At 66.5% G+C, this 24,216-nt stretch overlaps 2 protein-coding genes across 3 annotated transcripts; one reads left to right on the forward strand and one right to left on the reverse strand.

Annotated features, from left to right (window-relative positions):
* Positions 1–1,013: 1,013 nt before the first annotated feature.
* Positions 1,014–13,722, forward strand: LLGL1 (LLGL scribble cell polarity complex component 1). Of its 2 annotated transcripts, none has more exons than XM_055805678.1 (23): positions 1,014–1,341; positions 4,095–4,192; positions 6,333–6,414; positions 6,501–6,631; positions 7,029–7,187; positions 7,266–7,428; positions 7,518–7,653; positions 7,742–7,796; positions 7,952–8,109; positions 8,191–8,408; positions 8,486–8,553; positions 8,874–9,027; positions 9,452–9,556; positions 9,774–10,066; positions 10,139–10,292; positions 10,372–10,525; positions 10,622–10,905; positions 11,167–11,431; positions 11,544–11,658; positions 11,765–11,859; positions 11,972–12,095; positions 12,191–12,270; positions 12,507–13,722. In XM_055805678.1, the coding sequence occupies exons 1-22, from the start codon at positions 1,261–1,263 to the stop codon at positions 12,267–12,269; spliced, it is 3,171 nt and encodes a 1,056-aa protein (XP_055661653.1). In that variant the 5' UTR covers positions 1,014–1,260; the 3' UTR covers position 12,270; positions 12,507–13,722. The 2 variants fall into 2 exon arrangements, with proteins under 2 accessions (XP_055661653.1, XP_055661652.1); XM_055805677.1 differs by having other exon boundaries at positions 1,157–1,341; positions 6,501–6,616.
* Positions 13,723–13,852: 130 nt separating this feature from the next.
* FLII (FLII actin remodeling protein) lies at positions 13,853–24,101 on the reverse strand. Its single transcript, XM_055805676.1, has 30 exons — positions 23,973–24,101; positions 23,079–23,189; positions 21,828–21,899; positions 21,572–21,652; positions 20,986–21,071; positions 20,666–20,827; positions 20,458–20,561; positions 20,177–20,352; positions 19,937–20,094; positions 19,740–19,824; positions 19,294–19,441; positions 19,052–19,185; positions 18,721–18,933; positions 18,460–18,639; positions 18,305–18,387; positions 18,152–18,226; positions 17,829–17,912; positions 17,589–17,760; positions 17,401–17,505; positions 16,981–17,172; positions 16,651–16,839; positions 16,411–16,550; positions 16,100–16,325; positions 15,764–15,918; positions 15,589–15,649; positions 15,362–15,490; positions 15,158–15,264; positions 14,808–14,913; positions 14,636–14,701; positions 13,853–14,476 (listed from the first exon to the last, which is right to left on the reverse strand). Exons 1-30 carry the CDS (start codon positions 24,033–24,035, stop codon positions 14,342–14,344), a joined length of 3,798 nt encoding a protein of 1,265 aa, XP_055661651.1. The 5' UTR covers positions 24,036–24,101; the 3' UTR covers positions 13,853–14,341.
* Between the last annotated feature and the right edge of the window lie 115 nt (positions 24,102–24,216).

Below are 24,216 nucleotides of genomic sequence, written 5' to 3' on the forward strand. Positions count from 1 at the left end.
GTGCCCAAACGGCCCCAGTTCGCTGAGGGGGGACTGCACCCCATGCTTTGATCCCATGTGGAGCTCCTTGCCCTCCCTGCCCTGCACCTTCCTCCTGCAAGAGGGAGATGGCAGTGGATGGGTGCCAGAGAGGGGATGCCATGGCTGGATGGCATCTGCTGACCTGGCATGGTGGCCTTCTGTTTGCCAGCAATGAGCTCCTGTCCTGGAGCCCTAGTGCTGCATGTGGGGTTAGCCCCCTACCCTCCATCCATCTGGAAGCCCATTGCTAGGGCATCCCCTGCTCCCCCCAGGCTCTTTTCCCACCCCAAAGGCTGCGTCACCCCAGTGTGGCATCTTCCCTGGGGCTGGGGTTAGTCAGCAGGGAGGGGAAGCCCTGCCCTGCCTGGGGTGACTCACCCCAAACCCGGGCGCAGGGCAGGGTGCTCCCCAACCCTGGGCCACTGCTGTGGGAGAGCAGGGCATGGCGGTGCCAGCCGCTGTGGTGGGAACAAGCAGGTGCCAGCCAGGGGACAGGGCCCGAATACTAATGGTGGGAGCCAGCAGGGTGCTGAGCATGGCCCCGCTCAGCACGTCTGCTGGCACAGGGCCCCGTAGCCAGGGTGCCGCCATGTCACTGAGGCGCCCCATGGCGTTGGGGCCCGTGGGGCAGGATGAGGCCCTGAATCCCCGACACCTCATGGCTGTGCAGGCCCTGTGGCTGGGAGCGATGGCCTGGGGGTGCCCTCGCTGTTCTGGCCCGCCCCACCCCGTACGTCAACACCATCCCGGAGAGAAAAAAAAGCGGAAAAAAGAGCTAACAACAACAACAACAAAAAAAAAAAAACAAAAAAAACCCAAAAACAAAAAAAAAAATGCGCCCACAGAGGGCGCCTCAGGGTGGGAACTACATATCCCATCGTCCCCCGCGGCGGGGCATGCGCAGCGCGGGAGGGAGGGGCTACGCCGCGCGGTGTGCGTAGTCCTACGCTGATTGGTGGTTCGATCTGTCAATCAAGTTCGTGCCCCGCCCCGCCGCGGCGGTGCCTGCCCGGGCTCGGCGCGCGGCGCTCGGCGCTCGGCGCGCGCACCGGGACCCCGCAGCGGGAGCGGGACCCGCACCGGGACCGCCCGGCCCCGCCCCCCGCCCCGGCCCCGCCCGTCCCGGGAGCGGCCCCGCCCGTCCCGGGAGCGGCCCCGCCACTGCACCGCCCCGGCACCGGCCCCGGGATCGCCGGCCCCGCCCGCCCCGCCCGGTATCGCGCCGCCACCGGCCCCACCATGATGAAGTTTCGGTTCCGGCGGCAGGGTGCCGACCCGCACCGCGACCGCCTCCGCCACGACCTCTTCGCCTTCAGCAAGGTGCGTCCGGGGCGGGGGGGCACGGTGCCGGAGCCCGGGCTGCGGGACACACACGCCCCCCCCCACCGAGAGCCACCGGGGGGGTCGGGCAGGGTCCCGGGAGCGGGGTGCGGGCAGCTCCCTGGTGGCGCAGGCTCCGGTACCCGGGGAGGGGAGCAGCGCACGGGGCACCGCCCCCCCCGGTACCGGGGTGCAGCGCCGGGAGGGGGGCGCGGCGCACCGGGCCCCCAGCTCCCCCGGGAGCAGCTCTGAGGCCGGGCAGCGGCCACCCCCTGGAGGGGCAGCGCCCCGGCTGCGGGGGACCCCCGGCTGCAGGCTGGAGGGGCGCCCCGCGGGGGATGCACCCCCCCGGAGGTGTACCGGGACCCCCGGGGGGGCGCGCTGGGGGGCTGCCCTCCTCCTCTGGGGCGCAGTGGGCACCCCCGCTGCAGGGTGCAGCCCCTCCTGTACCCGGGGGGCTCCCAGGGGCAGGATGTGACCCCTTCACTGGCACAGCACCCCCCTTCTCCAGCCCCCCCGGGGCGGGGGCTCCCCTGAGCACCCCAGTGCCCGCACTGCCCCTGCCCCGGGGCTTCCCCAGGCATCGTTCGCCGGCAGCAGTGTTTTGGGGTGCCCCACGGCCCCCCGCCCTGTCTGGCCCCGGAACACCCCGGGCTGCAACCCCTATGGGAGGGGGGCTCAGCCCCTCACCACAGCCCTTCCAGGGGTGGGATATGGTGGGGCTGGACCCTTGGTGCCAGAGGAGGGGCTGTGGTGATGGGGTCTGGGGCTGGGGCATCCCCTTGCACCCCAAAGATGTGTCTCTGGGGGGCTGGAGGCATTGAGAGCCCAGAGCTTGGCCCCCCCTTGCCGCTGGCACTGGGGACGTTTCCTGCTCAAGTCCCATGATGTGTTTTGGGGACCCCCCCGGGATTGTCAAACAACCAGGGAGGGACCCTGTGAGCCCTCGGGTGCCGGACCCTTCCCTCGGCGCCTTGGCACAGCGGTGGGTGCCCCCCTGGGGCTGGGTGCGCCCCGTCCCGGGAGCCCCGCGGTGTTGGGACCACCCTCCTGCCCTGGCCCCGGGGCAGAGGAACTGGCCGCGGCCCCGGCTGAGCCCAGCCCGTGTCCGTCCATCCTTCGGCAGCATCCTGGCACCGGCGTCGGGCGCTTGCCCAAACTCACGGTGGGAACTGTGGCATGCACCGGAGGGACCCCCGGATCCCCTGCAGCGCAGCCGGGCCGGGAGATGTTCGGGTGTGCCGGGGGTGGGTGGGGGGTCAGAGCCGGCACCCACTGCCTCAGCACAGCCCTGTCCCCCCACACTCACCGCTGTGGGCAAGGGTCCAGCTGCGGTGCGATGCTCAGCCCAGCCGGAGCCCCCCCTTGCTTTTGGGGACCGGGGTCCCACGGTTGGATCCTGCCTGAGCGGGCGCTCTGGGGGGTCTGCACCCTGGGGGGCATCCCGGGGGGGCCGGGAAGCAGCCCAGCTCCGGCCGGCCCAGCGCTGGGGCCGCTGGCTGCCCACCTGCCTCCCATTAACAGTTGTTTTTCCTCCCGAGCTCCAGATCTGCCTGGGATTTGCTGTAATTTGGCCGGCAGCGCGCCTTGGCTGGGCCGGCACAGCCTGCCGGATGCGGCCCCGCTGCCGGGCGGAGGAAGGGCTGCGTGTGGGGGGCTGCCAGCCGGCTCCCCGCTCCGGGCTGGGGGTGCAGGGCAGTGGGGAAGATGCTTTTAGGGGAGTGCTGCTGGGTCTTCGCCATCATCGGCGTGTTGGTCCCCAGCCTAAAGCATCACCAGGGCGTCCCCATGCTGCTGCTGCTGTCCCAGCTCCTGCCGCCATCCTGTGGCGCAGCGTGCATCCCCGGGGGGATTCGGGGTGACCCTGTGTGGGGCTGCCACAGGGATCGGCACCCACAAGCATCCACTGACTTGCCCCCCAGCCTGGCTGGGATCCCCTGGATGGGCTGGGGATGTTGGCACGCTCCTGAAGGTGGCCCTTCGGAGGGGACCGGGGAGCCACAAGGGTGATGGTGGCTGTGCCGGCGGGTGTGAAAAGCCACCCCGCTGCGCCTCTCAGCCGCCCCAGACAAAGGGAGCGGGTCAGGATCCGGCCAGTCTGGCTCCAGCGGCCTCCGTATCGTCTGATCGCGCCGCGGCTGCTCAGCGTAGCTGCCCCCGGGAGCCCCGCGGTCCCCTCGCCGCGGGCCAGGGCGGTGGGTGCCCCCCGCGTCCCCCTGCTGCCAGGCGGGCAGCCCTTCCCCAGCCGGCAAGCCCGGGCACGCCGTCACCGGCCGGGACTTCCTTGGGAAGGTGCCTGCGGGCCGCATGCGGCTCCGGCGGGGATGTCCCTGGCGCTGGTGGGTCCCGCTTGCCTGGTTCTGCCACCCTGCACTGCGGACCCCTGGGGATGTGTGCAGTGGGGTCCTGCCTGCTTGTGGGGGGCAGCTGGACCCTGCTAACCGCGTCCTGGGGCACCCGTGCCTGGGGCAGGGGGTTTGGAGTAGGGGGTCCCTTCCACAAAGTGGCAGCATGTGCTCGCGGTGTGGCTGTTGGGTTTGGTCTGGTTTGGGGTGTCAGGTGGAAAGTGGGGGAGGAGTGATGTCCCCCCCTCCCCGTGGACCCCCTTGGTGGCAGTGGGGCACGAGGCAGCATCCTCAGGGTTATCCACCGCAGGGGTGAAGCTCAGGCTGGTGCAGGATTGGGGCCGGGGGGGCTTGGGGGGGGGTCAGGGGTTGGGGGTCCCGGCTCTGACGTGCCTGTCCCCGTGGCAGACGGTGGAGCACGGCTTCCCCAGCCAGCCCAGCGCCCTGGCCTACGACCCTGTCCTGCGTGTGATGGCCATTGGCACCAAGGCGGGAGCCGTGAAGCTGTATCCTTTTCCCCCTGCCAGGGCAGGAGGTAAGGACCCCCCCCAGATCCCCCCATCCTGGGGGATGCCGGGAGATGTGGCCATGCTCCTGCCGGCCCATCCAGCAGCGCCGTCCCCCAACTCTGCTGGCTGCTGTCCCTCCGTCCAGCTGGGCTGCAGCTGGGGAGGGGGTGGCCAGTGGAAACCCCAAAACGCCGGGGGAGCAAAGGGGCTCGGCCACCCCGGGGGGCATCCTAGGTGGGGGGTGCTTCCCACTGTCACCCCCCTTTTCCCACCAGACTCGTGTCCATCCTGGCCTCCTCCGTGCAGCCTTTGGGGAGCGGGGCGGGGGGAGCAGCGGGGCCTCTGGCCAGCCTGGCGCCGGGGTGGGGGGCTGTGGTGGGCGCAGAGCCTGGTCCCGGGTGGGGGGTTCGGGGGGGCTGGACGACGACGACACAGGGCCCGGCTGGGCTTTGTTGCCGGCGGCGTGCAGGGAGACTTCAGAGGGCTGCTGGCGGGCGGCCAGGGCTGGATGCGGCCGCGCTCGGGGGCCCCGCGCCGCAGGAATGCGGGGTGGGCGTGCGGGGGGGCGCGGGGGCGGCTGTGCCCGGGTTGGGGTCAGGGTAGGGGGGGGCCCGCTGCGCTCCCCCTCCCCCAGGCCAGCAGCTCGCCGCCTTCTGAGCACAAAGATGGCGATTTTTTTTTTTTTCTTCCCCCTGCCTGGGCCGCCCCAGTGCCAGTCCGGCCGCGATGTCGCCGGCTGCTCCGCTTGGCCGCCTCGCCGTGGGACGCTGGCTCCAGCCACCGCCCCCCCCCGTTAAACCCCCTCGGGGGTTGCGGAGCCGCTGTTTTGGGGAGCTACGTGCCCTGAGCATCCTCTGCGGGGATGCTTTTTGGGGTGGTACCCGGCTCGGGGCTGGCAGTGGGGTGGCACTGTCCTGCCCGTGGCACTGCAGCTGGTGCCCACCTGGCCCCATGCCGGCTGCTACTAAGAAGATGCTTCTGGAGGCTCATGGTGCCGGGGCCAGACGAGGCAGCAGCTGGAGCTGGCTTGACTGGTGCTACTGGTTAGTGGGGGCACCCATGGGTGCTCCCTAGCCGGGCTGGGTGGATCTGGCTGCAGACAACCTGGCATCACAGGGCTGCCAGCGCCTGAGGCATCTCCTGCAGCATCTGGGGGTCCCTGGGCTTGGACCCACATTGCAGTGAGCTGGTGCCACCAGCATTCCCTGGCCACTTGCCCTGAGGGCTGCCTGCCTTTTGGCCTGTGGCACCGTTTTGGGTGGGGAAGGACCCCAGGGCGAGCGAGGCTGGGTGGCATCCCCTGCCCCCATAGTGCCCAGAGCCCCCTGTGCACTCCCCCTCGGGTGCTCTGTATCTGGCCTTCCCAAAGCCTCTGTGGCTCTGGCCCGGCACGGCCAGCCAGCTCCTGCTTGTTGGTCTGGGCAGAGCTGCCGGGCTGGTTCCCTGCGCCGAGGGCACCGGGGTGGCTCTTGGTGGCGAGGACCACAGGGGCTGGCTGGCATGGCTGGCAGAAGCCCCCGGCACACTGTGTGCCGAGCCATAGCTGTGCAGTGCACCGGTGATGCCGGGCTGGGTGAAATAGCTGGCTAGACCTGGGGGTGTCGGGGGGGTGACAGGTTGGGGTGCACAGTGGGGTGCTGGAGCTGCTGCACGGGTCCTGCCCCAGTTCCTGCTGAGCAGCGTTGCCGGCGGAGGAGCTGGGACCAGTCGGGTGAGTGAGGCTGTGCCGGTGCATGCCGAACCCCACCCTGCTGCCCGTGTGCCGGGCTGGCCGGGGCTGCTGGCGCCTTTGCACAGCCATGGCCCCGCGGCCGGGAAGAAGGAGTTGGCAGAGGGCAGGAGCCAGCTTGGCCTTGCACACCCACCCCGGCCACGTGTCGGCCGCATCCTGACCCGGGGCATCGCGCTCGGAGGTGCTGGGTGGATCCCAGCTTGGGATGGTGGTACCAAAGCCGGCTCCGGCGTGGCATGCCGCCAGGGATGCTCTAGCCCTGCCTCTCCCGAGGGCCATGGGGCTGAACTGGTGCCTGCTGGCAGAGCTGTGTCCTGGGGGAATTTTGGGGGGGTCTGGGGGTTTGCTGAGGGTTGGGGGGTGGGGTGGGCTCTACCTTCGTTATTTCTTTGACGGTCCCCCCAGATACGGTGCGCCGGGCGTGGAGCTGACGGGTTTGCACAAGGAGACGGCCACTGTCACCCAGCTGCATTTCCTCCATGGCCAGGTAGGTGGGTGTCCCTGGGGGGGCCTAGCAGCAGCCCCCCAACTCCCCCACCCACCCCACTGTTGTGTCCCCCCCCACACCCCCAGGGCTGGCTCCTCTCGCTGCTGGACGACAACACGTTGCACCTCTGGGAGGTCTGCCAGAAGGAGGGCTGCTCCCACCTGCAAGAGACCCGCAGCTTCGGCCTCCCGGGACGCCCAGGGTCCGACAGCGCTGAGTACTTGCCTGGGGGTTCCCCACCGCTCCCCCGCGGGGCTGCGGCTGGGAGCGATACTGATGCCGGCTGGGAATGGCGCGTGGGAGCAGCTGTCCCTGCTTGGACGGGATGGTGGCCAAGGTCCCTTTGGTGGCGGTAGTTTCCTCACCGGGACGCTCCTCTGATCCTGACTGGGATGCTGCGGGGGGCGGGGGAACACAGCCCCGGGACTGTTATAGGTGCTGGCAGGGCCTGAGGGTGATTAATGGCTCTAATTGCTATTAGCGCTGAGGCTGTCCCTGTCCTCCTGGGGCAGGGGGGTTGGGGATGCAGCATCGGGGCAGGGGAGGTTTGGGGTCTCTCTGCCCTGCCCCAGACCCAACTTGGGGCTGACGCAGCCCCCCGCTCCCCCTTCCAGCTGCTCCCCCGGCATCACTCGTGTGACGGTGGTCCTGCCGATGTCCACGGGCGCAGTGGCCTGCCTGGGCACCGAAGGCGGTGCAGTGTACTTCCTCGCCCTGCCTGCCCTGACGCTGCTGGAGGACAAAACCCTCTTCCCAGATGAGATCCTGCAGAGGTGAGCCCTGCCAGCCCCACACCCCCTCCTCACCACCCCCAGCGCCCCCTCACCTCCTTGCGTTGCCCCCCCCTTCAGTGTTCCTGATGACTACCGCTGCGGGAAGGCGCTGGGGCCGGTGGAGTCCATCCAGGAGCACCCACGCGACTGTAGTCGGCTCCTCATCGGGTACAGCCGGGGGCTGGTGGTCCTCTGGGAGCAGAGCACGCGCGCCGTCCAGCACGTCTTCCTGGGGAACCAGGTACCGGGGCTGGCAGGGGGCTGGCGGGGACACGGCCTCGTGTCTGTGTCCCCCATCCTGGGTATCGAGCCCCCTGTCTGCCCCCGCAGCAGCTGGAGAGCCTGGCCTGGGAGCAGAGCGGGAAGAGCATCGTCAGCTCCCACAGCGACGGTGGGTACATGGTCTGGGCGGTGAGCGGTGCCGGCCAGAGGACCCAGCAGCCCGTCATGTCCACCATCCCCTATGGTATGGGGGTCAGCTAGGGGAGTCGTGGGGTTGGGGGCCGGTTGCCCTGTCCTGGTGCTGTAACACAGGGTGGATGTTTTCGTTTCAGGTCCGTTCCCTTGCAAAGCCATCAGCAAAATCCTCTGGCGGACCTGCGAGTCGGGGTATGTCCCTGAAGCATGGGGGGGATGCTCTGGTGGGCACCTCCCCAGCAGCCAGGGTGGGCTGGTGATGGACATGGGGACGGGGGGCACGTGGGCTGCAGAGAAAGTGCCGTGTGAGGTCTGGAGTCTGATGGAAGCTGCTTCATCCCACCCAGGAACCCCTTCATCATCTTCAGCGGGGGGATGCCGCGGGCCAGCTACGGCGACCGGCACTGTGTCAGCGTGCTGCAGGGCCAGACCCTGGCCACGCTTGACTTCACCTCCCGTGTCATCGACTTCTTCACCGTGCAGAGTGCCGAGGTGCCCGAGGGAGGTACGTCCCGCTGGGGCGGCCCTGGGGAGCGAGCGGTGCGGGGGGGTCTCTGCTAGCAGCAGCTGTCTCCCCCTTGACCAGGCTTTGAGAACCCCCGTGCCCTCGTGGTGCTGGTGGAGGAAGAGCTGGTGGCCATCGACCTCCAGACACCGGGCTGGCCCACCATCCCTGCCCCGTACCTGGCGCCGCTCCACTCCTCTGCCATCACCTGCTCCTGCCACGTCTCCAACGTGCCCCTCAAGCTCTGGGAGAGGATCATCAGTGCTGGCGAGCAGCAGAGCCCCCGGCTCTCCTCTGCCGTGAGTGATGGGCATGGCGGGGAGGGGGGATCCCCAAGCCCCCCAGGACAGGCTGACTGGTGAATCCCTCCCTCCAGGCTTGGCCTATCGATGGGGGGAAGAACCTGGCCCAGGAGCCCACACAGAGGGGGCTTCTCCTCACTGGGTGAGTGACCTGGCAGTGGGGAAGGGGCCTGGGAAGCCCAAAATGTGCCGGGGAGGTGGGGGGATGCACATCCTCAGCCCCTTCCTGCGGTGGGGAGTGGGATGGGGTTGGGGGGGGTGTGTGTGTGTGTCCAGCCACTCGTGCTGGGTGGGCTGACCCGCTCTTGTTCAGCTTGATGGCTGGGCAGGAGTGTGTCATCCACTGCGTTATCCCCCTTGTCCCCCTCCCTTCTGGCACGGTGGCCGCCAGCACACAGGCGGCTCTTGTTAGCTGGGCAGATGTCAGGGCCCTGCGCTCACAGGGCCTCCCCCCCGCCCCAGGCACGAGGATGGCACGGTGCGGTTCTGGGACGCCTCGGGGGTCTCCCTGAAGCCCCTCTACAAGCTGGGCACCGCCAGCATCTTCCAGATGGACTGTGAGCACAATGACAGCCTCAACCAAGCGGGCGAGGAGGAGTGGCCGCCTTTCCGCAAGGTGAGGTCCCTGGGGGGACACTGCTGTGGACCCCAGCATCCCCCTGCCTCTGCCGTCACCGGGAGGGGGGCACAAGCCCGGAGGCGGGCACAGAGGATGCACCTGCCGGAGCCATCCCGGCTGGGCCCCGGGGACGTGTCCTGGGGCTCGGGGCACAGCTGCTGTGTGATGCCCCGTGGGGACACAAGGGACACTTGTTCCACATGCCCTGTCCTGCCGGGTCTGCCCCGGCACGGGGGGAGAGCTGGGGGACACGTGGGGACAGACCTTTCCTGGGTGTGATGCCCGGAGCAGCCCGTGCGCCACAGCCGGTACTTGCCAGCTGGTGGGGGGATGGGGGATGTGGGGGTGCACCGGGGGGTTGCCCCACAGCTCTGTGAAGGTGCCAACGCCCCCCCCCCCCCCCCCCCCATCCCTTCCGCAGGTGGGCTGCTTTGATCCCTACAGTGACGACCCACGCCTGGGCGTGCAGAAGATCGCGCTCTGCAAGTACACAGCCAAGATGGTGGTGGCCGGCACGGCAGGGCAGGTAGGGTGCTGGGACGCAGAGCAGGGGGGCTGCTGGGCACCTCCTGGCTCCCCACCTTGGGACCCACAGGACAACGGGGGGCTACAGACCCTGCAGAACCCCACGCCGGTCCACGAAGGGCTCCTCCCTGCTGGGTTTAGCCCCTGGCTTGCAGTGGAGTGGCTGTCCTGGGTGGGTCTGGCATGTGTCCCCCGCTATCCGTGCTTGTCCCCTGCAGGTGCTGGTGATGGAGCTGAGTGACGAGAAGTCAGAGCATGCGGTCAGCGTGGCCACGGTGGACCTGCTGCAGGACCGCGAGGGCTTCACCTGGAAGGGCCATGACCGGCTGGCCCCCAGGAACGGCCCCCTGCCCTTTGCCCCCGGCTTCCAGCCCAGCGTGCTGGTGCAGTGCGTGCCCCCCGCCGCTGTCACCGCCGTCACCCTCCACTCCGAGTGGAACCTCGTGGCCTTTGGCACCAGCCACGGCTTTGGACTCTTCGACTATTACCGGCGCAACCCCGTGCTGGCCAGGTAAGGGGGGATCTCGGTGCCGGGGGGCGACGTGGTGGGGGTCCGGGTGCTGAGCGGTGTCGGTGCCTGCAGGTGTACTCTGCACCCCAATGACTCGCTGGCCATGGAGGGGCCCCTGTCCCGCGTGAAGTCCCTCAAGAAGTCCCTGCGCCAGTCCTTCCGCCGCATCCGCAAGAGCCGGGTGTCGGGCAAGAAGAGGCTCAACGCCAGCAGCCCCTCCAGCAAGGTGGGCAGTCAGTGGGGGCCGCCACGGCTGACCCCCATCCCCGCTGGGCAGGGGCTGACCCCCGTGTCCCCCTCCCCAGGTGCAGGAGGCCAACGCGCAGCTGGCAGAGCAGGCAGGACCCCCTGAGGTGGAGATGACACCTGTGCAGCGGCGGATTGAGCCTCGCTCAGCTGACGACTCGCTCTCAGGGGTGGTGCGGTGCCTCTACTTCGCCGACACCTTCCTCCGAGACGGTGAGGCTCCCCCCTCCCCGGGAAAAGCCCCCAGGCTGTGTCTGGCCGGTGCCACGCTGTGGGGAGGGGGCTCTGACGCCGCTCCCGTCGCTGCAGCCGCGCACCACGGCCCCACGATGTGGGCAGGCACCAACTCCGGCTCAGTGTTCGCCTACGCCCTGGAGGTGCCGTCGCAGGAGAAGTTTTCGGAGCGGGCAGTGGAGGCGGTGCTAGGGAAGGAGATCCAGCTGATGCACCGGGCACCGGTGGTGGCCATCGCGGTGCTGGATGGGCGAGGGAACCCCCTGCCCGAGCCCTACGAGGTCTCACGGGACCTGGCCAAGGCCCCCGACATGCAGGGCAGCCACTCCATGCTCATCTCCTCTGAGGAGCAGTTCAAGGTGAGCGTGGGGCTCAGTGCCGTGCCATGGCAGGGATAGGGCCCACCACGCACACGTGTCCCATGTCCTCTCTGGGTGTCCTCTGGGTGCAGCAATGGGGCTGGAGGTGACTGGCCAGGTCCCGGGCACCCCTGTGCCTGTCCCCAGGGTGCTGCCCTTTGCCAAGGGTTTCCACTGCGGGAGGCTGCTCGGGTGTCCCCCAGAACCAGAACTCTGCAGGTTCCTGTTCACCCCAGCACCTGGCTCCTCCTGCCCCCCCAGGTCTTCACGCTGCCCAAAGTGAGTGCCAAGACCAAGTTCAAGCTGACGGCGCACGAGGGCTGCCGGGTGCGGAAGGTGGCCCTGGTGAGCCTGGCCAGCGCCGGCTCCGAGGAGCGGCTGGAGAACTGCCTGGCCTGTCTCACCAACCTGGGTGACATCCACATCTTCACCGTGCCCAGCCTGCGGCCCCAGGTCCACTACGGCTGCATCCGCAAGGAGGACATCAGCGGCATTGCCTCCTGCGTCTTCACCAAGCATGGCCAGGGTGAGGGCACCAGCCCGGCGCTGGGGGTGATATCCCTTGTAGATGGGACGTTGTCTCCAGCTGCAGCCCCACGAGGGGGTCCCTGAGGCTCTTTGTTGTCCCTGTTCCTTAGGTTTCTACTTAATTTCACCGTCTGAGTTTGAGCGCTTCTCGCTGAGTGCCAGGAACGTGACGGAGCCGCTGTGCCGGCTGGAGATCGCCCGGCTCCAGGACACCTCCTGCTTCAGGTGGGACGTGCCGTGGTGGCATGGGGGCTTTGCTGTGGCAGCACCCCTGTGCACCCGCCCTGCAGCACCGGCTCCAGCAGTAACTTCTCCCTGTCTTTCCTTCCAGCAACAGCTTGACCGTCACACCGAAGCTGCCGCAGGCGAATGGCACCCACGTCCCACGCAGCCCTGAGGGCCAGCACTCCCCCACCGACAGTGACCGTGAGTGACCACCCTGTCCCAGCCATGCACGCTGCATCCCCGTGGGCCCTGCTCCAGGGGTTGCCCCATGTCGTGGCTGCCCCGCAACACTTCTGTCCCTGTGGCTCCCCAGGGTCCCCCGAGGAGCACCCAGACACCTTCTCGCCCGGCCCCATCGACTCTCCCAACAGCAGCATGGAGAACCCGCTGGACACCACCGGGGACATCACTGTGGAGGAAGTGAAGGATTTCCTGGCGTGAGTGGGGGTGGAATGGTGGGACCAGTGCCCACGGCCAGCGGCAAGGGGCTGCAGCGGTGTCCCCGGCTGCCTCTCACCCTGCTCTGCCCCAGGTCCTCAGAGGAAGCGGAGAGGAACCTGAGGAACGCCAGCGAGGATGAAGCCCGGCTCACGGGGATTCTCATCAAGTGAGGTGTGTGAGGGGCCGGTGGTCCCCAGGGTGGGCACAGGGCGGGGACATGGCTCTGGCTGCAAACCCTGGGGCACGTTGGGGTTCGGAGCTGGGACCCCAATGCAGCGCCCCGGCATCCCCGTCCATCACAGGGAGGATGGGGCGGTGGTCCCTGGGACTCGTAGAGGAAGGGGGAGCGGGGGGGGATTATACCCTGGGGCCCCCCAGCCCCTTCTTAAGGGCTGTGTCACCCGCAGGCATTGCTGGCCTCCCCGACCCATCTCAGTGCTCGGATTCCCGGGACGCGCGACTCGACTGGACCCCCCCCACGCCCCCTCCCCATGTAACGTAGACGCGCCTCTTGTCTAACATCCACGCTGGCTGCCGGCTCGCCCCGGCTCTGGCTCACTCCCCCTGCGCCCCCCTGCCCGGCCGCCGGCCCCGGCCCCCCTGCTGGCCCCGAGCCGAGGGTCGTGATGCACAAACTCTTCCCGGGGAAGATAATTTTCTTTTTTATACGTGGTCGAGTGTCACTGTCCCCTGCTCCAGAACCCCCTTCCCGCGGGATGCTGCTGCTTCCCTGGCTCCGTGAGGAGGGCTGGGGCTCGAGGACCCTCCTTGTCCCCTGATTCTGGTCCCTCGGGGAGGTGGGGGGCTGGGAGCCCCCAGGCACGGCCCCCACTACCCTGGTCTGTGTTTACATGCCCGGCTCCCTGCAGTTTACAGCCCCGTCCCTGCCCGCCGGGAGGCTCTGGCTGCTGCACAGGGACTGTCCCCTTCCCAGGGGAGCCCAGCGTGGTCCCCCTGGCTCCCAGGTGGGCACTGGAGGGCTTGAGCAGCCCGGGGAGGGGCACGGTGGGGGGTCACAGGTGGCCTTTTTCTCAGTGGCTTCTCCAAGGGCTATTCTCCAGGTTGGGCTCCGTGCCTGCTGCTCCTTTCTGACACTAATTCCTGCCACGGGTGGGTTTGGGATGGGACGGTGCTGCGGGGGACGTGCCAGCTCCTGCCCCTGGACCGTGCTGGTGCTGGGGGGTGTGTGGATGGGGCATGGGGCTGCCCCAGGCCGGGCTGCCCGCCCCCCCCCCCCCCCCTTACCCCAGGGTGTCACTGTGCCAAATCCCCCCTGGGCTCCCCTCACAGGGGGCTGTGGTGATGCCAGCTGTCCCCCAACCCATGGCGGCTGTCCCTATGTGGCTCTGGGGCTCAGCCTGGCACCTGCCCCTCTCCTTTTTGGGGACCTGTGGTCATTCTGGACCCCCCAGGCTCTCTTGCGGTACGTGTGTGGCGGGGGGTGGGGGCCAGGCAAGGCAGTGCTGCCCTGGGTGCAGGCGCTGCCTGCTGAGGCCGGGGCTGTAGTGTCCCTGGTAGAACCCCCCCCCCCCCATCCATTTTTTTTGGTAAGATGAATTTAGCATTGTTTAGATATTAAAAATACTGGTTTTTAATATTGAAAATAAAGCATTTAATATCAACTGCCCGGGCTGCAGCTGTTCGGGGAGCCTGGGCCGTGGGCCAGGAGCGGGGTGGGCGCCAGTGCCCCCTGAGCTGTGGAGGGGCAGGATTGAGGTGGGGGAACCCCCACTTCGGAGCGAGACAGGCGCAGTCAGAGCTTGGCACGGCCTCAGCGTGAGAAGTGCAGCCTTTATTGATATGATACTGACAGGCTGGGCCCCTCCTTGGGGGTCTGTGCCCCCGCAGGACAGCAGGGCCAGCTGTAAGGCCCAGGGCTGAGCCCCCTTCGCCCCCCCCAGTGCTCTTTAGCAAAGCGTCCTCCCACCCAAACTGGGAAACACTCCTGTCCCCCAGTTGTAGGGGGAGCTCAGCACTAGCCTGGGGCAGCATCATCCCAGCAAGGTGTAACAGGGGCCCACACCACCATGTATGCGCCCCCAGGAAGGGAAGGGGCTGAACTGGACCCTGGGCTGAGAGAAGGGGGGGACAAAGGCTTAGCCCCAGTGCTGCCTGCTGGCCCCAGCTCGGGGGAGAAGTGGCTCCAAGTGGTGCTTGGCTGGGAGCAGGCGTGTGTGCAGGGTGCTGGGGGGTCCGGCCATGCCAGGGGGGCCGTGGCCGGAGCACGGGGTGCCCCCAGCCCTTAGGCAGGCGGCTTGCGGAAGACGCTCCAGGCGTGGAAGCAGCGGGTGAAGGGCCAAGGCTCGTTGCCTTTCCGCACCAGCCGGAGCTTGCGGGGACGCGTGGGGTCCTTGGAGCGCATGTGCTGGATGTAGACCTAGGGCAGAGCACAGCTGTGGCGGTCCCCAGCGCTTGCGCACCTCCAGGGCTGGTGCTCCCATGCACCGCCGTCCACGGGGGCAGGATGAGGGCCCCGAGGAACAATGGAGATGCCCAAATCCTCACCCCGCAGCAGCAGGCAGGAGGGAGGCCCTACCTGGCACGCCTTGAGGCTCAGCTTGATCTCCACCTGGCTGGTCTGCGTGCCCACCCACATGTAGACCTGTGGGAAGGATGTGCAGCCACGCTCAGCTGATGGAGCCACCGGCAGACCTGGCCCCCCGCTGCGTTGTCCCTGGTCCCCTGACAGCCTGCCACCCTCTGCTCACCTCCCGCCCGTTGTCGAGCAGCATGATGTCGTCATCAGCTAGATCGTCCTGGCAGAAATCAGAGCACTTCTCTGACACGGAGAAATAACCCTTCTCATTGGAGCACCTGTGGGGAGAGGTGGAAGGTGGTGGCATCGATAACAGGAGTTTGTTAGGACTCAGCTTGTACAGAAGGAAGGGAGATGATGGAGCAGTTCTGTTTCGGCTGGATGATGCCTGGGAGATGTGGGAAACTGCCCTGGCTAGCTTGGGAGAACCGAGCCCCTGGCAAAGGCCAGCATGGCCTGGGACACTGCAGGAGGATAGGGAACAGCACGGATCGGAGCAGCCCCTCCTGGGCCAGGACCCACCTGAAGAGCCGGGAGTGCTTCATATACTCGGCGTCTTCATCGTAGGGCTTCTGGCTCCCAATGCCCACCCAGAAGAAGTTTTCAGGCTCTTCTCCCTCATTGATCACCTGCAAGAGCAGGGACAGGGCTGAGCGCGGCTGTCCCCTGCTGCAGGGGTCACAGCCACCCAGGTAAGCCAGGGCCCAGCCCCGCTGTGCTCCCAACCTGCTTGCTGTAGGAGTCATCAAACATGTGGTTCATGATGTCCTCAGCCAGCTTGGCCTCATCGGGGTCGGCTGCCCGGCCCACCCAGGTGTAGACGATGCCCTGGTTGTCCGTGCTCTCAAAGGGCACCTGGGGGAACACAGAGAGGCAGGGTGGCCCAGGTTGGGGGGGAGGGGGGGGGGGCAAATGGCTGAGCATCCCCGAGGGGGCTCAGCCACAAACACTACCTTGAGGATGAAGCAAAACTCCGAGTTGAGCAGACCAGCATCTGTGTTGATCTGGATGCACCTAGAGAAACACGAGGCAGAGTCAGCCAGAGACCAGGCAGCTGCACGCTGTACCCCACCAGCAGCCTGGCACCCATGGGTGCTGCCCGGCCCGGCGTGGCCCCCGGGGGCTGACCTGGTGCAGAGGGCCCCCCCGTTGGTGCGGATGTGGTAGAGGCTGGGCTGAGGCGGGCTGGTCCTCTCCTTCCGCTTGCCACGGTGGATGACAAACCTCCTCTTGAAGTGCGAGAGGAACTTGGGGTTCTCCTGCTGCTGGGTCATGCGCACGACCTGGCCAGGGGTGGGTGTCAGCAGGGCCGGGGGGGGGGCCCAAACACAACCCCAAGCCCAGCTGCACCCCTCTGCCAGTACCCCCTGCCCTTAGCCTGGGGGGCAGAGAGGGGATGGGGGAGCAGTGAGGCAAAGCTGGGGGACCCCTGTGTCACCCCCCAGGAGCGTGCAGTGGCGTCACCTCCAGCTTGCCGGGGAAGAGACTCTCAAACTTCTTCTGGAGGCTGAAGGTGAAGGTGAGCCAGCCCATGTTGGAGGCCTCCCGGCCTTGCCAGAAGTAGACTATGCACTGGAAATCTTCCTCAGGCTGCTTCTCCTCCTCCTCTTCCTCACATTCCTCCCCTGCTTTGCCTTCACCCTTCTTCTTCTTCTCCTCCTCTTCCTCATACTCCACTGGCACCCAGTACCTGAGGGCAGGAACAGGGGATGATGTGAGTGATGGGGGAGGTTGGGGGTCTGGGGAGGAAGTCGAGGGGACGAGGTGGCTGTCACCTGCAGAGGAAGACGTAGCAGTCATGGGTGTGGAAGTGGCCAAATTCCTCCTCGGGCAGGCGAGCGAATTTCTTGCCCTCCAGCACGAAGCCCTCCATGCCGTCTAGGTCCTCGTTCCACTCCTCCATCAGCTGCTCTGCCTGTGGCCCCACGTGCTGCATCAGCCAGCGGCCACCCAGCCCCTCTGTCAGCATCCGGCCCAGCACCGCGGGGGACGCACGGGATGGTCCCCAGCCCTACCTCGCTCAGGGCCATGGGGGGCTGGCGGGGCAGGAAGAGCGCCGTGAGGTCGGCCTTCATCTGGTCCTTCTTCTCAGCATCCTTGCGGACCTTCCCGGCGAGGCCGCCCTCCTGCAGCACCGTCTCAGCGTTGCGGGTGTAATCCACACGCAGGACGTCGTCCCAGTTCTTGAACTTGGACTTGAACACCTAAATCGGAGAGCAGGTAACACCGCTGGGGCCACAGCACCCTCCCCAGCACCCTATCCGAGGGGTCTGTGCCGTCATCTGCCTCCCTGGCACTGCTGCCCAGGGGTCCGTGCCCCTTCACAGGTACGGGGGCTGCCCTACCTGGCACTCTGTGCCCTCCAGGTTCCGGGTGACCATGGCGTGCTTGGGCCGGTGCAGCATGCCGCACAGCTCCTGGCTCAGCTTCAGCGCTGCCGCCCGCACCAGCCGCGGCGACTTCCTCCCGATCCAGATGAAGACGTCAGACCAGCAGTCCAGGATGTACACGCTCTTGGTGTCCAGCAGGCTCTGCAGCTGCGGGCACCGCAGGGAAAAGGGGGGGAAGGGGCGGTCAGGCACCTGCAGGCTTTCCTGCCTGGAAAACGCCCTGCCTGCTCCCAAAGAACAGCCAGGAAGAGCAGAGCATCCCCCAGCTGGGCCCCGCTGGCCAAACCTGCCTCTCCCAGGGCTCAGCTGGAGGCAGAGGGGGCATGAAACCAGTCTCACTCGTCAGACTGGGAGAACCTCCCCACCCCATCCTACCAGGCGCATCTCCGGCATCAGATCAGCCTTCAGCCTCTTCTTGTGCTCCACCGAGAGCCTGTAGTTGATCTGGGGCAGCTCCAGGTAGCCCAGGCCCAGGCCGACCTGCGGAGGGGATGGAGACACGGGTGAGGGGGGCCTGCGGGGCGCTGGCAGCTCCACCAGCCCCACAGGTGGCAGCTCCCCACCTTGTAGAGCTTGGGCTTGTGGGGCTGGAAGTCATCGGGGACGCAGGGCCGGATCTCCTCGGGCTGCCCCCCCAGCGCCTCCCAGAAGTCGGGGGTCTCCTGGCCCTGGGTGAGCAGCGTGATCTCTGCCTTGCCCTTCCGCTCATTCTTGTTGATCTTCTCAGCAAACAGCCTGCGGCAGCAGCGTGTGAGATGGCAGGTGGGGGCTCCCCACACCCCCAGCCCCCTGACCGGCCCTACCTGGCCTTGGTGGTGCTGCTCAGCGTGGCCTGGCTCCCGCGCCACACAAAGAGGTTGAGGCCATGGTCCAGGAGGAAGACGAACCTGGTGGATACGGAGGTGAGAGGACAGTCAGGAACGGGGTGCACCGAGTGTGCTCCCCACCCAGGGGGTCCTTAGCTGCTGGGGCTGCCAAGTGGGGTTTGGACCCACATCCTTGTAGGAAGGTGCTGGCATGGCCAATTTTCACCATGGAGCTGCAGCTATGAAGTCTCAGGTGGACCCTGCCAGCACCCCGTCCCCCCGCAGGGACCCTGTGCTCCCTGGCTGCTCCCCCTGCTCACCGGGGATCCAGCGATGTCCCTTTCAGTGCCACCGGCTCCAGCTTGACATTCTTCTTCCCGTAGACACGATACAGCCTGGGGGAGAGACAGCCACGGTAGGACACGGGGCACCCCCTGCCCCACACATCCCCCAGCCCCATGTCCCAGCGGTACCTGGTGATGTACTGCGTGTCCTCGACAGTGAAGAAGCCGCTGGCCGTGCCACCCTCGATGTAGGAGATGTCATTGTCAAAGACCTAGGGACAGGGACAGTGTGAAGGTGGGACAGGGAGGGCTGGGGGCTATGTGGGGCCAGGGGTCAGCCTCACCTGGAGGAACTCATCGCTCTCATCCCCCATCTCTTCGCGGATGCTGCGGCACTCAGCCCCCAGGTAGTTGCGGAGGTTGACGGCATGGATGGCGGAGCAGGCCTTCTTGTCCAGAGTGGCCTCCTGTCCGATCCAGTAGTAGATCTCCCAGTTGAGGGAACCGTTCTCATCCAGGAAGGTCTGGGGAGGTACAGGGTGTGAGATGGGATGGCTGCAGCCCTGGGTTGGGGATGTGAGGGACCCTGGGTCCTCCCCACATACCTTGAGCACGATGTAGCAGTCGGCCTCGTAGAACTTGCCGTGGAAAGCCTCGTCCACCAGCGTGGGCACAAAGTTCTCGATCTGCCAGACGCAGAGGCCAGGCAGCTGCCCCACATCCTCGCTGAAGAACTCAGAGTAGTCCAGCTGTGGCTTCTCCAGGCCCTGGTCCCAGCGGCGCGTCTTCAGGTCTGGTGCCTTCGCCTCCCCGCTCTCCTGTGGGGATGGGGACAGGTCACCAAGCTGGGGGCAACTAGGTCCCTGCCAGCACCTGGGTGGGCTGGGGGCACTGCTGTGATGCTGCTCGGGGCCCCTCTCCCACCCCAGAACTCACCTCTATCTTCTTGTTCTTCTCCTGGGCCACGTCTGACATCCCTTTCAGCACCTGCTTGGCCTGGTCGTCCTGGGCAGAGTCCTTGCGCCGCCGGAGCCGCATCTTGCGGGCCAGCGGGTCCTTGGTGCCGCTCCCTGGGGACACAGGGACAGGGTGAGAAGCAGCCAGGACACCTTGCGTGGGGCACAGCTCATTTCCCAGCTGCTCCCAAGGTGCTGCCCCCCACATCCCTGCACGCTCACCTGCTGCAGCAGCCGCAACAGTGGCCGGGGAGGCTCCGGCCAGGCGGAGCTGGTTCTGCAGGGAGAAGTCGATGTTGTACCACTCCGACGTCCGATCCACCGGTTTCGGGGGCATCACCAGGTTGGGGTTCTCCCGCACATCCAGGATCTGCCAAGGAGAGGGGACAGGAGACCTCTCACTGCTCTGCAGCATGGGCTCGTGGGGACACTGAAGATGTGGGGTTGGACAGGAGACCTCTGGAGCACCCCGGGCTTTGCTGAGGGGATGCAGAGGGAGCCCCAAATCCACCGCCTGCCCAGGCCACACCGGGGGCCAGACTGCATGTGTTGGCCCCAAGACCCCCTTGTCCTTACCTCACCCATCCCACCCTACAGCCCTGGGATCCCAGGGACATGCTGGGGCTCTGGTGGACCCAGCCAGGGTGGAGCAGGCACTGGGCTCTCACCTCCATGTCTGTCAGGAAGTGGATGGCTTCTGGCAGCGTCACCAGGCGGTTCTTGTTCAGCACCAGCTTCCTCAGCTTGGAGCACCTGTGGGACAGAGACACTGGTGAAGGGCCAGGCTGGGTGACACCCTGTTACCACAGAGCCTCCGCGTCCCCTCTTGGGGACAGAGCAGATCTAGCTGAGGGCTGTCCTCTACCTGCACAGGCTCTCGGGGATGAGCTCCAGGTTGTTGTTGGCCGCCATGAACTCCTCCAGGTTAGCGAGCTTGCCAATGCCTGAGGGGATCCCGTCAAAGTCGAGCTTGTTGGAGTTCAGGTACATCTTCTTCAGCTTGGTCAGCTTACAGATGGCTGACTGGGGAAGGAGATAGCGGGGTGAGGGACACCCAGTGGCATGGAAGCATGGGCAGGGACACCATGTACGGGCAGGGACATACAGGCAAGGAGGTGAGCTGGTTGCGGGACAGGTTGAGGGTCTCCAGCTGGGTCCACTGGTCGATGCAGAGGGACAGCTCCATGATCTGGTTACTGCTGAGGTTGAGGCGCCGCAGGCTGCCCAGGGTGTAGAGGCACTCAGGGATGCGGATGAGGTCGTTGCAGGACAGGTCCACGTCTGGGGGAGGACAACAGAGTGACACCGCCGGCCGGACCCACGCCAGGGCTTAAGAGAGCCTGTGGAGGGCCCCACGCACCGTGGGGCTGGGCACCCCAGCCCTACCTGCCAGGTTCACCAGACCCTCAAGGCTGGTGGGCAGATTGCTCTGTGTTCGCTGGGTGTTCCTGAGGTGGAGGGTCTGCAGGGCCGTCATCGCTGGGAGCTGCCTGTGGGCCATGGAGAACCACGGGGCAGAGACACATCAGGCCTGGAGCAGGCACCTGGCCCAGCCCCGGCATCATGGGATCCAGCCTGGAAAAAGGGGCCTTACCGGAGCTGCGCGTGCAGGAGAGGGTTGTTGTTGAGGATGAGAGTCTGGAGGTGGACCAGGCGTCTCATCTGCGGTGGGAGGCTCTCCAGCTTGTTGTCGCTCAGGTCGAGGTAGAGCAGGTCTGTCAGGTTGATGAAGAGCTGGTTGGGGATGGTCTCAATGCTGTGGGGATATGGGGATCGTCAGGGCTGCCTGGGACCTGTACCAGCCCCAGGTCTCCCTTGAAGAAGGGCAGACGGCAGGATCCGGAGTGAAGAGGAAGGTGGCGGAATGGAAGTGGCCATGGCTGGGGAGGGATGGCTGCTCTGGCCTGGACCTACCTGTTGTGGCCAAGGTTGAGGACCAGCATGTTCTTGGCATTCTCCAGTTCCCGGGGACATTCTGTGAGCTGGTTGTAGCTCAGGTCCTGGGACAAATGAGAAAGCAAAGGAAGGATCCCCCTCTGACCTGCCTGCAGCAACCGGCACCCACACCTGAGGACAGGGGCACCGCCAGGGACGAGGTTGCCTGCAGCCACACTGCGCCCTGCCCTGCGGACCAGTGCCCAGCAGCAGGAGCAGGACGAGTGTGCGGGAAACCCAGCCGTGGCATCAGCCTCTAGAGGAGACATTGCCACAGGGTTATCCTGCCCGCAGCCAGCTTCCCCAGTGCTTGGGCACGGGGCCGGGACTGGCGCTGAAGGGGCACAGGAGCTCTTGCTGCAGGGAAGTTAGGTATGGCCTGGGCACCTGAAAGTCAAAGCGGACCAGGCAGCACTGAGCCCTGATTTACTCGCTGCACCTTTCCCCCAGACGCTCCTCAGCCCCACTGAGTTCCCCAAGAAGCGTGAGGGGCCACCAAGGTGTGGGAATGGGACCCCAGAGCCTGAGCTGGCTCCTGCGCTAGCCGAGGAGGCTCTGCACCTACCAGCACTGAGAGGTCATCCAGCTGGAAGATATCATCGGGGACTCCCGAGTTCTTCAGGCTGTTTGCACGAGCCACGATCGCCTGGAAAGGGGAGGGAGAAAGAGGCACGACTGCAGCTGGTGCCAGCTCGATGCCTGCTGAGCCCCTGGGGGTGGCCAGGCACGATCCTCACGTGTCCCCAGAACCAGGGGCTGGCCAGGAGGTGCCTAGGGACACCAGCCCCGATGCAGTTGGGACACATAAGGGGGACACTTACCCGGAGGCAGGGCAGGCCGGAGAGTTCCCCATGGAGTGTGGTGAGGCTGTTGTGACTCACGGAGAGGTGTTCCTGCAGGGAAGCCCCAGACAAGCTCCAGTGAGCAGAAAGAGCAGCCGGGGCTGCCCAAGGCAGCGGTTGGGCCCCCACACCAACATGGGGGCTCCTCGATCCCAGGAGAGTAAGGGCCTTGTAGAGGCATGGGGTGAGCTCAGCCCTGACCCACACAATGTGGCTGCTGGGACACTCTCCATCTCAAACTGGTTGGTTGGCCCCAGTATGCCCACGCTGCCTCCACACCCCTCGTAACTTGGGGCAGAGCTGGCTGAGACACCCCAGCCCTGCTGCAGGGTTTGGGGTGCTCTGAGCCGCTGCCGAGCCAGCTCGCAGCACTCCCGTATAGTCCCCGAGCAAACAGACCCCAGTTCTTGGGAACACTTCTCACTGGGTGATCTGCAAATGGGCAAATGTGTGGGGACCAGCAGGGTGGGAGGAGGGCCCAGGGGAAATTTTTTCCTCTGGACATCACCAGCCCAGCTGTTACCTGCTCTGGAAAAGGAGGAACTGTCAGGCTGTGGGCAAGATGCCAGGCTTTAAGTCTAGCCGTGGCCCCTGAGCATCTGGCAGGGCTGGCAGGAGCGTGGCTTCGAGCAGCACGGAGGGCTTCCCCGCTTGCTCCCACTAAGCAGGGCGCACCAGGCACGGTGATGAGGACTTTTGGCAGCATTTAAAGCATTGCGTTTGTCTACACCAATTGAACAACGTCCGTAACGTGCTGCAGGACACTGCCAAAGCAAAGCTTAGCCACGGACTCCACCAAGGGCCTGGTCGTGGACAAAATTCGAGCCACCCAAAAAACAAAGCCAGGCAACTGCCAGCTACTGCTCTTTGTATCTTTAGCAAAGGAGGAGAGAAAAAAAAGCCCCAAAACCTTAATCCTCCCCTTACTAAACCTTCACCTTCCCCTTCTATTAAAGGGCAGAGGATCTAAGCATGGTTTTTAGTCTGGTTTTCTAGGAAAACAAGGTGAAACCGAGTACAAGCCTGTCTCAGCCCTACTCCCAACAGCTCCTGCATCCAATTTCAACCACACGTAGCTCAGCCCTATTATTAGACACCAGAGCATCCGCTGATGAGCCACGAGGCTGGCAGGCACCAGGCTCTCGGCACTGGCGTGCAGGGCCCCATCCGAGCCCGCAGCCCCACTGTGAGCCGTTGCGACCCATCCCCTGCCCAAAACGTGCCACTCACCAGCTTCTGGAGGGCAGCGAGCTCCTCGGGCAGGTAGCAGAGCCCCGTGTGGTTCAGCTTCAGCCAGCGCAGGCTGGTCATCGCCTTCACGTGCTCTGGGAAGTAGCCGCCCTGTGAGGAGGAGGAAGGTGAGGAAAACACCTGGCCCACAGGGTGAGGGGTCTGGGGACCTGAGTCTGACTGACCCTGCATGGTCAGGGGGTGGTTTGGGATCGCCTGGCCCTATGGGATTGGGGGCTGGGGGCTGGGATTGCCCAGTCGCATGAGATTGAGACCTGGGGGAGCCTGGGATTGACCTGGGGGTCCTGGATCACCTGATCGTATGGGACTGGGACCTAGTAAGCCGGGATTGCTTAGTCCTATGGGACTGGGACCTGGGGGTCCAGGATCACCTGGCCCTATGGGACCAGGACCTGGTGAGCTGGGATTGCTTAGTCCTATGGGACTGGGACCTGGGGGTCTGGGATCACCTGGCCCTGTGGGACTGGGACCTGGTGGGCTGGAATTGCTTAGTCCTATGGGACTGGGACCTGGGGGTCTGGGACCACCTGGTCCTAAGGGACTGGGACCTGGCGGCCGGGATCGCCCGGGGCTGTGGGACCGGGAGCTGTGCGGGCTCTCGGGGCCCCGCGGGCTGGGAGCCAGGGGCTGCCCAGCCGTAGAGGCCGAGGGCCAGGGCCCGCCAGGCCCCACAGCGCTGTGGGGTGCGGTCAGATTCCGGGGCTGCCCTGGGCAGACACCCCCGCCCGGGGGCCGAGATCACCCCGCCCCGCGGCGCCGGGGCCGGGCCTAACCAAGCCCTGCGGCCTCCGTGCCCGGGCTCGCTCGGGGCCTGCGGCCGGGCTGCCCCCGGCTCCCGCGGCCCCCGTTCCCCCCACTCCCCCCGCCCCGCACCTTGAAGTCGTTGCCGCTGAGGTCGACGCCGCGGACGAAGGGCAAGACGCCGGTGGCCGCCATGGCGGCGGAAGGGCGGGGGGACCCGGCGGCCGCCCGGCCACGCCCCCGCCTGACCACGCCCGCGCCTGGCCCCGCCCCGGCGGTGATGCCCTGCGGGGGAGGGTGGAGCCAGGTTCTGTTTCCTTGTGCCGGTGGGCGGGGCCGCGCCGCGCTCCAATTGTCTGGGGCGGCGGAGCGGGGC

This window comes from Falco peregrinus, chromosome 5 (assembly GCF_023634155.1).
Source record: "Falco peregrinus isolate bFalPer1 chromosome 5, bFalPer1.pri, whole genome shotgun sequence".
In the NCBI taxonomy this organism is placed as follows: Eukaryota; Metazoa; Chordata; class Aves; order Falconiformes; family Falconidae; genus Falco; species Falco peregrinus.